General features: G+C 49.4%; 1 protein-coding gene across 2 annotated transcripts in view; it reads left to right on the top strand.

The window, feature by feature from the left end:
- Positions 1–14,118, top strand: part of si:dkeyp-113d7.1 (uncharacterized protein LOC407709 homolog) — a 37,306-nt gene extending 23,188 nt beyond the window's left edge. The window contains exons 3-4 of one of the 2 annotated variants that reach the window (XM_056406306.1): positions 9,910–11,012; positions 14,072–14,118. In XM_056406306.1, the coding sequence (XP_056262281.1) occupies positions 9,910–10,974 (1,065 nt within the window). In that variant the 3' untranslated portion in view covers positions 10,975–11,012; positions 14,072–14,118. Of the gene's footprint in view, positions 1–9,909; positions 11,898–14,071 lie in introns of those variants that run through there. The other variant, XM_056406305.1, reaches the window with a different exon arrangement.
- The last annotated feature ends 115 nt before the right edge of the window (positions 14,119–14,233 follow it).

Here is a 14,233-nt window from a genome sequence, read left to right on the forward strand (position 1 = left end):
TCCTCCTAGGTGTTGTTGTTGTCCTAGGTGTTGTCCTAGATGTTGTCGTCCTAGGTGTTGTCGTCCTAGGTGTTGTCGTCCTAGGTGTTGTTGTAGGTGTTGTCGTCCTAGGTGTTGTTGTCCTCCTAGGTGTTGTTGTAGGTGTTGTCGTCCTAGGTGTTGTTGTCCTCCTAGGTGTTGTTGTTGTCCTAGGTGTTGTTGTTGTCCTAGGTGTTGTCGTAGGTGTTGTCGTCCTAGGTGTTGTTGTTGTCCTAGGTGTTGTCGTCCTAGGTGTTGTTGTTGTCCTAGAGGTTGTCCTAGGTGTTGTCGTCCTAGGTGTTGTTGTCATCCTAGGTGTTGTCCTCCTAGGTGTTGTCGTCCTAGGTGTTGTCGTCCTAGGTGTTGTTCTAGGTGTTGTCGTCCTAGGTGTTGTCCTAGGTGTTGTCGTCCTAGGTGTTGTTGTTGTCCTAGATGTTGTCCTAGGTGTTGTCATCCTATGTGTTGTCGTCCTAGGTGTTGTTGTCGTCCTAGGTGTTGTTGTCCTAGGTGATGTTGTCGTCCTAGGTGTTGTTGTCCTCCTAGGTGTTGTTGTCGTCCTAGGTGGTGTTGTCGTCCTAGGTGTTGTCGTCCTAGGTGTTGTTGTCCTAGGTGTTGTTGTCCTAGGTGTTGTCCTAGGTGTTGTTGTCCTAGGTGTTGGTGTTGTCCTAGGTGTTGTTGTCCTAGGTGTTGTCGTCCTAGTTGTTGTCGTCGTCCTAGGTGTTGTCGTCCTAGGTGTTGTCCTAGATGTTGTCGTCCTAGGTGTTGTCGTCCTAGGTGTTGTCGTCCTAGTTGTTGTCGTCCTAGGTGTTGTTGTCGTCCTAGGTGTTGTCGTCCTAGGTGTTGTTGTCGTCCTAGGTGTTGTCGTCCTAGGTGTTGTTGTCGTCCTAGGTGTTGTTGTCGTCCTAGGTGTTGTCCTAGGTGTTGTCGTCCTAGGTGTTGTCGTCCTAGGTGTTGTTGTCGTCCTAGGTGTTGTCCTAAATGTTGTCGTCCTAGGTGTTGTCGTCCTAGGTGTTGTTGTCCTAGATGTTGTCGTCCTAGATGTTGTCGTCCTAGGTGTTGTTGTCGTCCTAGGTGTTGTCTTCCTAGGTGTTGTCGTCCTAGGTGTTGTCGTCCTAGGTGTTGTTGTCGTCCTAGGTGTTGTTGTTGTCCTAGGTGTTGTCGTCCTAGGTCTTGTCGTCCTAGGTGTTGTCGTCCTAGGTCTTGTTGTCGTCCTAGGTGTTGTTGTTGTCCTCCTAGGTGTTGTTGTCGTCCTAGGTGTTGTTGTTGTCCTCCTAGGTGTTGTTGTCCTCCTAGGTGTTGTTGTTGTCCTAGGTGTTGTTGTCCTAGGTGTTGTTGTCCTCCTAGGTGTTGTTGTCGTCCTAGGTGTTGTTGTTGTCCTAGGTGTTGTTGTCCTCCTAGGTGTTGTTGTCCTCCTAGGTGTTGTTGTTGTCCTAGGTGTCGTCCTAGGTGTTGTCGTCCTAGGTGTTGTCGTCCTAGGTGTTGTTGTCCTAGGTGTTGTCGTCCTAAGTGTTGTTGTCGTCCTAGGTGTTGTTGTCGTCCTAGGTGTTGTTGTCGTTCTAGGTGTTGTCCTAGGTGTTGTCGTCCTAGGTGTTGTCCTAGGTGTTGTCGTCCTAGGTGTTGTCGTCCTAGGTGTTGTTGTCGTCCTAGGTGTTGGCCTAGATGTTGTCGTCCTAGGTGTTGTCGTACTAGGTGTTGTCGTCCTAGATGTTGTCGTCCTAGGTGTTGTCGTCCTAGGTGTTGTTGTCGTCCTAGGTGTTGTCGTCCTAGGTGTTGTTGTCCTAGGTGTTGTCGTCCTAGGTGTTGTCGTCCTAGGTGTTGTTGTTGTCCTAGGTGTTGTTGTCGTCCTAGGTGTTGTCGTCCTAGGTCTTGTTGTCGTCCTAGGTGTTGTTGTTGTCCTAGGTGTTGTTGTCGTCCTAGGTGTTGTCGTCCTAGGTCTTGTTGTCCTAGGTGTTGTTGTCCCAGGTGTTGTCCTCCCAGGTGTTGTTGTCCCTAGGTGTTGTTGTCCTCCAGGTGTTGTCCTCCCAGGTGTTGTTGTCGTCCCAGGTGTTGTTGTTGTCCCAGGTGTTGTTGTCCTCCCAGGTGTTGTCGCCCCAGGTGTTGTTGTCGCCCCAGGTGTTGTCGCCCCAGGTGTTGTTGTCGCCCCAGGTGTTGTTGTCCTAGGTGTTGTTGTCCTCCTAGGTGTTGTTGTCCTCCTAGGTGTTGTTGTCGTCCTAGGTGTTGTCGTCCTAGGTGTTGTTGTCGTCCTAGGTGTTGTCCGAGGTGTTGTCGTCCTAGGTGTTGTTGTCCTCCTAGGTGTTGTTGTTGTCCTAGGTGTCGTCCTAGATGTTGTCGTCCTAGGTGTTGTTGTCGTCCTAGGTGTTGTTGTCCTAAGTGTTGTTGTCGTCCTAGGTGTTGTTGTCGTCCTAGCTGTTGTCGTCCTAGCTGTTGTCGTCCTAGGTGTTGTCGTCCTAGGTGTTGTCCTAGGTGTTGTCGTCCTAGGTGTTGTCCTAGATGTTGTCGTCCTAGGTGTTGTCGTCCTAGGTGTTGTCGTCCTAGGTGTTGTTGTTGTCCTAGATGTTGTCGTCCTAGGTGTTGTCGTCCTAGGTGTTGTCGTCCTAGGTGTTGTTGTTGTCCTAGGTGTTGTCCTAGATGTTGTCGTCCTAGGTGTTGTTGTCCTAGGTGTTGTCGTCCTAGGTGTTGTTGTCGTCCTAGGTGTTGATGTTGTCGTCCTAGGTGTTGTCGTCCTAGGTGTTGTCGTCCTAGGTGTTGTTGTCGTCCTAGCTGTTGTCGTCCTAGGTGTTGTCATCCTAGGTGTTGTCCTAGGTGTTGTCATCCTAGGTGTTGTCCTAGATGTTGTCGTCCTAGGTGTTGTCCTAGATGTTGTCGCCCCAGGTGTTGTCGCCCCAGGTGTTGTTGTCGCCCCAGGTGTTGTTGTCGCCTGTTGTCCTAGGTGTTGTCGTCCTAGGTGTTGTTGTCGTCCTAGGTGTTGTCCTAGGTGTTGTCGTCCTAGGTGTTGTTGTCGTCCTAGGTGTTGTCCTAGATGTTGTCGTCCTAGGTGTTGTCGTCCTAGGTGTTGTCGTCCTAGATGTTGTCGTCCTAGGTGTTGTCGTCCTAGGTGTTGTTGTCGTCCTAGGTGTTGTTGTTGTCCTAGGTGTTGTTGTCGTCCTAGGTGTTGTCGTCCTAGGTCTTGTTGTCGTCCTAGGTGTTGTTGTTGTCCTAGGTGTTGTTGTCGTCCTAGGTCTTGTTGTCGTCCTAGGTGTTGTTGTTGTCCTAGGTGTTGTCCTCCTAGGTGTTGTTGTCCTAGGTGTTGTTGTCCTCCTAGGTGTTGTTGTCCTCCTAGGTGTTGTTGTCGTCCTAGGTGTTGTTGTTGTCCTAGGTGTTGTTGTCCTCCTAGGTGTTGTTGTCGTCCTAGGTGTTGTCGTCCTAGGTGTTGTTGTCGTCGTCCTAGGTGTTGTTGTTGTCCTAGGTGTTGTTGTCCTCCTAGGTGTTGTTTTTTTTATTTTTTATTTTTTTATTTTATAATGGTTTATTTAATAAGGGACAGTGCACATTAATAAAAACTTTGCAGTAAATGTGCCAGAGTTAGCCAAGAGGCTATTTTTCATCTGTAGTCCCAATGTTGCTGATGTTAAGAACAAACCTAAAAACATAAGATTACAAATACAATCTACAGATAAAGCAAATAAAATAAGGGAGTACAATGTTAAAATGGACAGAATAAAAACATAATGTCAGAGATACAATGTAAAAGCTTACAGACTAAATGTGACATATAACTGCAAACAGGTGAACGACAAGAGGAGACAGGTGGAGTAAAACGACCGACCAGCAAGTCAAGACATACAGAGACCGGACAACAGACAGACAACAACTGACAGACAGACAAAATGAAAGTCCAACCTGGGCAGATGGAGGAGGGAGGAGCCGTTACAGTCTAGTGCTGACAGAGCTGGGTAGTAATGTACCATTTCTTTGTTTCTGCTTTAAAAGAGTTGAATGATTGTAGCTCTCTGATAGATCCTGGAATGTAGTTCCAGTCAACTGCTGCTTGTACTGAGAAAGCAGCATGACTAAAAGCACTTTTCCTGAGAGGGACGATACAATCCCCTCTCGCTGCTCCTCTCGTGAGCCGATATCCAGTTCGTGTGGTGACAAATTGTTTGAGAGGAGGAGAGGTCAATCCATGTATGATTTTGTACATCAGACAGACGTGCACATATTTAATCAAGTTATCCCAACTAAGCAAGTTGTATTTTTTTAGTATAGGACAATGATGTGACAGAACTTTTTTTTAATCAATAGTTTTGAGCGTCCGCTTGTATAATGACTGTAATGGTTTGAGCGTAGTGGCACTAGCATGTGACCAGGTTGTTAAACAGTAGGTCATGTGGGAAATAACCATTGAATGCATGAATGTTTTAGCTGCCTCTGTTGACATGTAGTTGCGCGAGAATCGGAAATTGATAGATTGTATTTTACCCGATTACAAACTTTTTTCACCTGTGATTTGAAAGACAGATTTGAATCAAAAAGTACTCCCAGGTACTTGTATTCAGATACAACCTTTAGCCTCTCCCCAGATACAAAAACATCCGGTTCTACACTATCAGAGTTTCTTTTGGTAAAAAACATACACACAGTTTTGGATATATTGAGTTGTAAACAACATTGCGTTAACCAAGTAGTCACATTAGCCATGGATGTAGTGAGTTCTTTTGCTACATCTCCCAAATTGCTGCCATGCAAATAAATGACAGTGTCATCGGCATACATTTGAATGTTGGAATGAGGACAAACTGATGGCAGATCATTAATATATAAGGAAAATAATAATGGGCCCAGGACAGATCCTTGTGGGACACCTGTGGACAAGCGGAGGGCAGCGGATTGATTCCATCCATTTAAGTGTACCTGAGGAGAAGTTGTAACTGTGCAATTTAGACAAAAGAATACTATGATTTACAGTGTCAAATGCCTTCTTGAGATCAAGATACACAACTCCAACAACACCCCCTTTGTCCAGTACAATTTTGATTTTTTTTCAGTGAAGAAACAGGTGGCCGTCTCAGTGGAATAATTGGCTCTAAAGCCGAATTGCATTGGATGAAGGGCAAAGGGACTGTTTTTCAAATGGCAGATCATTTGCTCAGCTACCAACTTTTCTGCAACCTTTGATATTGTAGGCAGGATACTGATTGGTCTGTAATTAGAGGGAGAAAGGCGATCTCCTTCTTTGAATACTGGAATAACAGCAGCCGACTTCCAAACACTGGGAAACATGTTCTGAGAGGTTGATGATATTGCTGATGGGATTTATTAGCGTTTTGGTAAGAGTTTTGAGCATAACGGCATCCATACCAAATGTATCTTTAGTTTTGGATGGTTTAAGAGAACTGATTATTCTTGTGACATCTGAATGAGTGACATTTCTTATGATGAAAGTTGGCTCCAATGTATTTACTGTACAGACAGGTCTAATCTCAGGGGAGAAACATTTAGCAATGGTAGCAACAGAATCAATGAAATAGTGATTGAAAGCTTTTGCTATTTCAACTGGATTATTTGACAGTTTACCATTAATGTTAAGTTCTTGCAGCTTCCTTACTTTGTTGGGATGTCCCATTAGCTTGTGTAACTGATCCCAGACCATTTTAGTTTCACCTCTCGCTTTTTCTATTACAGTCAGGAAGAAATCTGCCTTAGCCTTTCTTAATTTCATTTCCACTCTGTTCCTTAGCAAAACAAAATGTTGTCTGTCATGGCTCGATTTATTTTTAATTGCAGTTTTTAAGGCAGAATCCCGTTCTTTCATTATTTTTAAGATATCATCATTCATCCAAGGAACAGAGTGTTTGATATGTTTGTGCCTAAATTTGCAACTGAAATCCTTCATAGTGTTCTCTAATTTATCTGAGAATGTTTTACTGTCTTCCTCGATGTCTATTCCCAACAGTAGATCATCCCAATCAATAAGTTGAAGAGTATGATGAAAGATATCTAGATTTCTTTTGGGGATTCTAAAGGATTCATCCTCCCTGACCAAAGGCCTAAACCGCTTGCTGGTTAGTTTCCTGACTACCAGAGTTAGATTGTGGTCAGAAAGTCCAGTTACCATGTTGAGAGTTTTTAGAACTCTATCAGGCCTATTACTAAATATTAAATCAATTTGGGTCCTGGAAGAATTGGTTAGTCTTGTGGGCCCACTGACCATCTGAACAAGGTCAAAGTCATCAGTTATCCTTTTAAGATTCTTTCTAGATGATTTTTCCTCCCAGTTTATGTTAAAATCACCCATAATAATGACCTCTTTACTAAAATTACATTCTTTTAAAAGTTTCTCAAATTCCTCATAGAAACTGTTTTTGGAAGAGGGAGGCCGATAAATTACAATAAGCGAAAGACATTTGTGGTGATAAAATGATATGAAGACCTATACATTCCAAGTCTTTACAGACAGACCACTGGATTTCATTACACTGGATATGATCTCTCACATAGATCATGACACCACCACCCTTAGATCCTACCCTATCTCTCCTGTACATGTTGTAACCTGGCACGGTTATTGCTGCTGATGGAGCATTTTTATGGAGCCAGGTCTCAGATAGACAAAGAAAGTCTAAATTGGAATCAAGCAAAAGATGATGGACTTGATCACTTTTAGATTGAATACTTCTTATGTTTAGATGCCCACCTAGGAGACCTTTTGCCTTAACTGTAGGATCCCACACTGTTCTTGAATGATTGACAGTTGTGAAGACAGCCCACTTCCTGTTCTTTGAGATCGCGGGATTTAGCAGTTTCTTATTTACGTTTTGGGTGATCGTTCCAATTCCACGTTGACTACCTGAGCAGATGTCATCATTAGTCGGAGCAAGCCGTGGCTCAGTCAGTGCAGTGGCCGCCTGCCATCAAGATGTCGAATCACACGGATCCAACAAACCCATGGTGCTGTCTGCCGTCACGTTAGCCTCCAGGCTCGGCTCCAGCGCTGGTAGTCCCCCAAGGCAAGCTTTCGCAGTCGCCCTCCGCCTCCGGCTCCCAGAACGCCGTCCATCACCTCCCAGCCGTCCGCGAGTCACCCAGACATCGATCGCCGCCACACCAACTCTTCCACCCGACTCTCCGCGCCCGGCACTGTGGCCCCCGGCCTCCTCGTAGCCCCCGGACAGCAAGAGCACGCAGACTCAGCAGAGACACAGGTAAAGCCAGCAGGTTCTCTGCTGGCCATGCCTGCCTGTGGGAGGCTGTTGTTGCTCCCATGATCCGCCGTGCTTGAGCCTCCTTCACCGCCATCACGTGAACTGGGCCTGGGCATTGGTGTATGTCTCCGGATAACAGGAGGCACATCGCCATCATAAACCTGCACGCGTCAACATTCCGTTTGTTTGGTTTAGCTTTGGATTGATCACGGTTGTACTCAGGGCAATGTGCCAAGGTGCTTATCAATATTGCTTTTCCGAAACCAAAATGTTTGTTATACTTTCCAATCGGACCTTGACTTTCTGTTGTCGGTATTCCATTAAAACTTCCGCTGTGAAAGCAGTAGGAGGTATCAGTTAAACCCGCAAGATTTAGAAATATCACATAGGTGAGCACGGCTGCTGAAACACCGACACCTCCTGGTGCCATTTTCCTCTCTCACGTCCTCTGCGTAATTTTGTTCTTCAAACCATTTTGTCCTCCTAGGTGTTGTTGTCGTCCTAGGTGTTGTCCTAGGTGTTGTCGTCCTAGGTGTTGTTGTCGTCCTAGGTGTTGTCCGAGGTGTTGTCGTCCTAGGTGTTGTTGTCGTCCTAGGTGTTATTGTCCTCCTAGGTGTTGTTGTTGTCCTAGGTGTCGTCCTAGATGTTGTCGTCCTAGGTGTTGTTGTCGTCCTAGGTGTTGTTGTCCTAGGTGTTGTCGTCCTAAGTGTTGTTGTCGTCCTAGGTGTTGTTGTCGTCCTAGGTGTTGTCGTCCTAGGTGTTGTCGTCCTAGGTGTTGTCCTAGGTGTTGTTGTCCTAGGTGTTGTTGTTGTCCTAGGTGTTGTCCTAGATGTTGTCGTCCTAGGTGTTGTCGTCCTAGGTGTTGTTGTCCTAGGTGTTGTCGTCCTAGGTGTTGTTGTCGTCCTAGGTGTTGTCCTAGATGTTGTCATCCTAGGTGTTGTCGTCCTAGGTGTTGTTGTCCTAGGTGTTGTCGTCCTAGGTGTTGTTGTCGTCCTAGCTGTTGTCGTCCTAGGTGTTGTCATCCTAGGTGTTGTCCTAGGTGTTGTCGTCCTAGGTGTTGTTGTCGTCCTAGCTGTTGTCGTCCTAGGTGTTGTCATCCTAGGTGTTGTCCTAGGTGTTGTCATCCTAGGTGTTGTCCTAGATGTTGTTGTCCTAGGTGTTGTCCTAGATGTTGTCGTCCTAGATGTTGTCGTCCTAGGTGTTGTCGTCCTAGGTGTTGTTGTCGTCCTAGGTGTTGTTGTCGTCCTAGGTGTTGTCCTAGATGTTGTCGTCCTAGGTGTTGTCCTAGATGTTGTCGTCCTAGGTGTTGTCCTAGATGTTGTCGTCCTAGGTGTTGTCGTCCTAGGTGTTGTCGTCCTAGGTGTTGTTGTTGTCCTAGGTGTTGTCCTAGATGTTGTCGTCCTAGGTGTTGTCGTCCTAGGTGTTGTCGTCCTAGGTGTTGTCGTCCTAGGTGTTGTCGTCCTAGGTGTTGTTGTTGTCCTAGGTGTTGTCCTAGGTGTTGTCGTCCTAGGTGTTGTTGTCGTCCTAGGTGTTGTCCTAGATGTTGTCGTCCTAGGTGTTGTCGTCCTAGGTGTTGTTGTCGTCCTAGGTGTTGTTGTCGTCCTAGGTGTTGTCCTAGATGTTGTCGTCCTAGGTGTTGTCGTCCTAGGTGTTGTTGTCCTAGGTGTTGTCGTCCTAGGTGTTGTTGTCGTCCTAGGTGTTGTCGTCCTAGGTGTTGTCCTAGGTGTTGTCGTCCTGGGTGTTGTTGTCGTCCTAGGTGTTGTCGTCCTAGGTGTTGTTGTCGTCCTAGGTGTTGTTGTCCTAGGTGTTGTTGTCGTCCTAGGTGTTGTTGTCGTCCTAGGTGTTGTCGTCCTAGGTGTTGTTGTCCTAGGTGTTGTTGTCGTCCTAGGTGTTGTTGTCGTCCTAGGTGTTGTTGTCCTAGGTGTTGTTGTCGTCCTAGGTGTTGGTGTTGTCCTAGGTGTTGTTGTCCTAGGTGTTGTCCTCCTAGGTGTTGTTGTCCTAGGTGTTGTCGTCCTAGGTGTTGTCCTCCTAGGTGTTGTTGTCGTCCTAGGTGTTGGTGTTGTCCTAGGTGGTGTTGTCCTCCTAGATGTTGTCGTCCTAGATGTTGTCGTCCTAGGTGTTGTCGTCCTAGGTGTTGTCGTCCTAGGTGTTGTTGTCGTCCTAGGTGTTGTCGTCCTAGGTGTTGTCGTCCTAGGTGTTGTCGTCCTAGGTGTTGTTGTCGTCCTAGGTGTTGTCCTAGGTGTTGTCGTCCTAGATGTTGTCGTCCTAGGTGTTGTCGTCCTAGGTGTTGTTGTCGTCCTAGGTGTTGTCGTCCTAGGTGTTGTCGTCCTAGGTGTTGTCGTCCTAGGTGTTGTTGTTGTCCTAGGTGTTGTCCTAGGTGTTGTCGTCCTAGGTGTTGTCGTCCTAGGTGTTGTTGTCGTCCTAGGTGTTGTCCTAGGTGTTGTCCTAGATGTTGTCGTCCTAGGTGTTGTCCTAGATGTTGTCGTCCTAGGTGTCGTCCTAGGTGTTGTCGTCCTAGGTGTTGTCGTCCTAGGTGTTGTTGTCATCTTAGGTGTTGTCCTAGGTGTTGTCGTCCTAGGTGTTGTTGTCCTAGGTGTTGTCGTCCTAGGTGTTGTCGTCCTAGGTGTTGTCGTCCTAGGTGTTGTTGTCGTCCTAGGTGTTGTCGTCCTAGGTGTTGTTGTCCTAAGTGTGTTCCTGCTCTGTGCTGCAGGTGACGGACACCCTGGGCTACATCAAGTCGGGCCACCATGTGGACGTCCAGTGTTACTACACCGCCGAGCTGAGCTCCCTGAGGTGCGAGTACCCCGAGTCCAACGGGCTGGAGTCCATCCACATGGCGGAGCTGCGCACCGAGCTCAACAAGCTGCGGCCCGACGCGCTGCTGACGGACGGCAAGCCGGACCCCGAGTGCCCGGGGGCGGCGCCGTACGGTGCGGCGTCCGGCGGGGACGGTAAGGAGGCGGCGGGAGGCGGTTCCGGTCCGCCGAGCAAAGCCCAGAACCCGGCTGCGAGGAAGCCCCGCGGCGCGCAGGGCGAGAAGCCCTTCTCCTGCGCGCAGTGCGCCAAGAACTTCAGCACGCTGGGGAACCTGAAGACGCACCAGCGCATCCACACCGGCGAGCGGCCCTACAGCTGCTCGCAGTGCGGCAAGAGCTTCGGCCAGGCCGGCAACCTCAAGCGCCACCGGCTGATCCACACGGGCCAGAAGCCCTACGTCTGCGCCCACTGCCCCAAGGGCTTCACCAAGGCCGACGACCTGCGCTCGCACCAGCGGCTGCACACCGGCGAGCGGCCCTTCGCCTGCCCGGCCTGCGGCAAGAGCTTCGGCCAGGCCAAGGAGCTGAAGGCGCACCAGCTGAGCCACACGGGGGAGCGGCCCTTCTGCTGCCAGCACTGCGGCAAGAGCTTCAGCAAGGAGGCGGGCTACCGCAACCACGTGCAGATCCACACGGGCCAGAAGCCCTTCGGCTGCTCGCAGTGCGGCAAGACCTTCGGCAACTCCGGCGTGCTCAAGACCCACGAGAAGATCCACTCCGGCGAGCGGCCGTTCGGCTGCACGCAGTGCGGCAAGAGCTTCGGCCGCCTGGGCCACCTGAAGGCGCACCAGCAGATCCACACGGGGGAGCGGCCCTTCGCCTGCGCCGGCTGCGGCAAGACGTTCAGCCAGTCGGGGCACCTCAAAGCTCACGAGCAGATCCACAAGCGCGAGCCCGGCGCCGCGAGCGCCGCTAGCAGCCCTTGCGGTGCTAGCGGCGCTAGCAGCGACAGCAGCTGAAAGGAACTCCTCCCCTTTAAAGTTCTCGGATAAACAAAGTATTATTCCTCTTTTTTTATAAATCATATATATATATATATATATATATATAAAGCTCTTTTCCTTTTTTCTTACATTTTCATACCTGTTGTGCTCTTTTGCATTGTGTGTGTGTGTGTGTGTGTGTGTGTGTGTGTGTGTGTGTGTGTGTGTGTGTGTGTGTGTGTGTGTGTGTGTGTGTGTGTGTGTGTGTGTGTGTGTGTGTGTGTGTGTGTGTGTGTGTGTGTGTGTGTGTGTGTGTGTGTGTGTGTAAACCGGTCCCAAAGGCCCAGTACTTATTCTGAAGTACTTAAGCACAAACTGTTCTTACTGAACCCAGACCAGCAGCTCCAGGACCCTGATGCCATGTTTTATACTCCGGTGCTTTACACTCGCATTGCAGAAGAGGACTAGAGACTCGGGGAGCCAGCCGTGACCCCGAGGTGACCCCGAGGTGACCCCGAGGTGACCCCTAGAGACAGCAGACGGAGGCCGTGCTCGTGCCTACGGGGCGAGTGCACCGGCGTCCGTGACGAAGGTCTCCTGAGAGCTCTTCGTCAGTCCTCTGATGTTCTTCAGGTTCACGTACTTTAGACGTCCTGCTGAGGGAGCTGCTCTGACTGGAGGAGCTCCTGATCGGTGAGGACTCCGTGATGACGCCACATTCCTGCTTTTTTTGTATCTGAATAAAAATCATTCCAGTTCAAAGTTTTCAGCATCTTCGGCTCCAAAGGACCAAAACCCCTCAGGAGCCCCCCCCCCCCCTCCCCGGTCCGGATCGCACACTGTGTACAAATCTTTATTGATTAAGGCATTCCTAATGAAATCTAATAACATGTTGGAAAAGAAACGACCATGATGCAGCATCTTGTACTGGAACATAATTATTAAAGAAACTAATGAGACGTCGGCTCCGCCCTCTTTTCTTCACGGGAATCGAGCCGCCGGATTATGTTTGGTCCTGAGTCACCTGTTAGGTCCATGTGGTGCTGGTTCTGCTGCCCCCTGTGGTCTAAAGTGGTAGTGTTGGTTCTGGTGCCCCCTGTGGTCTAAAGTGGTAGTGTTGGTTCTGGTGCCCCCTGTGGTCTAAAGTGGTAGTGTTGGTTCTGCTGCCCCCTGTGGTCTAAAGTGGTAGTGTTGGTTCTGCCCCCTGTGGACTAAAGTGGTAGTGTTGGTTCTGCCCCCTGTGGACTAAAGTGGTAGTGTTGGTTCTGGCGCCCCCTGTGGACTAAAGTGGTAGTGTTGGTTCTGCTGCCCCCTGTGGTCTAAAGTGGTAGTGTTGGTTCTGGTGCCCCCTGTGGTCTAAAGTGGTAGTGTTGGTTCTGCTGCCCCCTGTGGTCTAAAGTGGTAGTGTTGGTTCTGCTGCCCCCTGTGGACTAAAGTGGTGGTGTTGGTTCTGATGCCCCCTGTGGACTAAAGTGGTAGTGTTGGTTCTGGTGCCCCCTGTGGACTAAAGTGGTAGTGTTGGTTCTGATGCCCCCTGTGGACTAAAGTGGTAGTGTTGGTTCTGGTGCCCCCTGTGGTCTAAAGTGGTAGTGTTGGTTCTGCCCCCTGTGGACTAAAGTGGTAGTGTTGGTTCTGGTGCCCCCTGTGGACTAAAGTGGTAGTGTTGGTTCTGGTGCCCCCTGTGGTCTAAAGTGGTAGTGTTGGTTCTGCTGCCCCCTGTGGACTAAAGTGGTAGTGTTGGTTCTGCCCCCTGTGGACTAAAGTGGGAGTGTTGGTTCTGCTGCCCCCTGTGGACTAAAGTGGTAGTGTTGGTTCTGCTGCCCCCTGTGGACTAAAGTGGTAGTGTTGGTTCTGCTGCCCCTGTGGACTAAAGTGGTAGTGTTGGTTCTGCCCCCTGTGGACTAAAGTGGTAGTGTTGGTTCTGCCCCCTGTGGACTAAAGTGGGAGTGTTGGTTCTGCTGCCCCTGTGGACTAAAGTGGTAGTGTTGGTTCTGCCCCCTGTGGACTAAAGTGGTAGTGTTGGTTCTGCCCCCTGTGGACTAAAGTGGGAGTGTTGGTTCTGGTGCCCCCTGTGGACTAAAGTGGTAGTGTTGGTTCTGGTGCCCCCTGTGGACTAAAGTGGTAGTGTTGGTTCTGGTGCCCCCTGTGGACTAAAGTGGTAGTGTTGGTTCTGGTGCCCCCTGTGGACTAAAGTGGTAGTGTTGGTTCTGCTGCCCCCTGTGGACTCCAGTGGTAGTGTTGGTTCTGGTGCCCCCTGTGGACTAAAGTGGTAGTGTTGGTTCTGCTGCCCCCTGTGGACTAAAGTGGTAGTGTTGGTTCTGGTGCCCCCTGTGGACTAAAGTGGTAGTGTTGGTTCTGCTGCCCCCTGTGGACTAAAGTGGTAGTGTTGGTTCTGGTGCCCCCTGTGGTCTAAAGTGGTAGTGTTGGTTCTGCCCCCTGTGGTCTAAAGTGGTAGTGTTGGTTCTGACCCCCCTGTGGTCTAAAGTGGTAGTGTTGGTTCTGACCCCCCTGTGGTCTAAAGTGGTAGTGTTGGTTCTGGCCCCCTTGTGGTCTGAAGTGGTGGTTCTGGTATCTCGGGGTTTAATGAGTTGCTGTCCTGCTCATGTTGAGCTTTTGTTTTGAAGGGGGAGGTCCTTCGTGATTTCCTGAGTGTTCATTGGTTAGTTTCACCCAAAATGTAGTGACGTTGTGGGCGGAGCTCGAGAACTTCTCCACCATACCCTCACCCTTCTATTTGAAGGGTGGGGCGCCACCTCGTGGCCAAAGAAAGGCACTACACCCTGTGTTCTCCTGGAGGAGCTGAGCCGTGTTTAATGCGTGTTGATGGATATGTAATAATGATGAAGCGTTACATCTCGGAGGAGCAGGGGAATGCTAACATGCTAGGCTAACAGAGAAATGAACTTTCAGTTTCAGAAGAGTTTTATTCTGTGAAGCAGATCAGCGCTACAGCCGAGGCTCTTCATCAGATGGTCCCCTGGACGACCTTTGTGACGACGGTGGTGGTGGAGGAGGAGGAGGAGGTGGAGGAGGAGGATCTGAGGGAGACAGAAGGTTCTTTTAAGGTCTCATCAGAGAACATATTCTAGATTTGTAATAGTTGACATTCAAACGTTTTGCTCCTTCATTTCAGAGATCGTGGCAAAACAGCGACGTCTCACTCTGCCGATTATCTCTCAGCCCAGACGGACTTCTCACCCGGCGGCCTCCCCGTCCAGCAGGCGGCGGTACTCTGCGATCTCCATCTCCAGCCGGGTCTTGATGTCCAGCAGCATCTGGTACTCCTGGCCCTGCC

This window comes from Pseudoliparis swirei, chromosome 23 (genome assembly GCF_029220125.1).
Source record: "Pseudoliparis swirei isolate HS2019 ecotype Mariana Trench chromosome 23, NWPU_hadal_v1, whole genome shotgun sequence".
In the NCBI taxonomy this organism is placed as follows: Eukaryota; Metazoa; Chordata; class Actinopteri; order Perciformes; family Liparidae; genus Pseudoliparis; species Pseudoliparis swirei.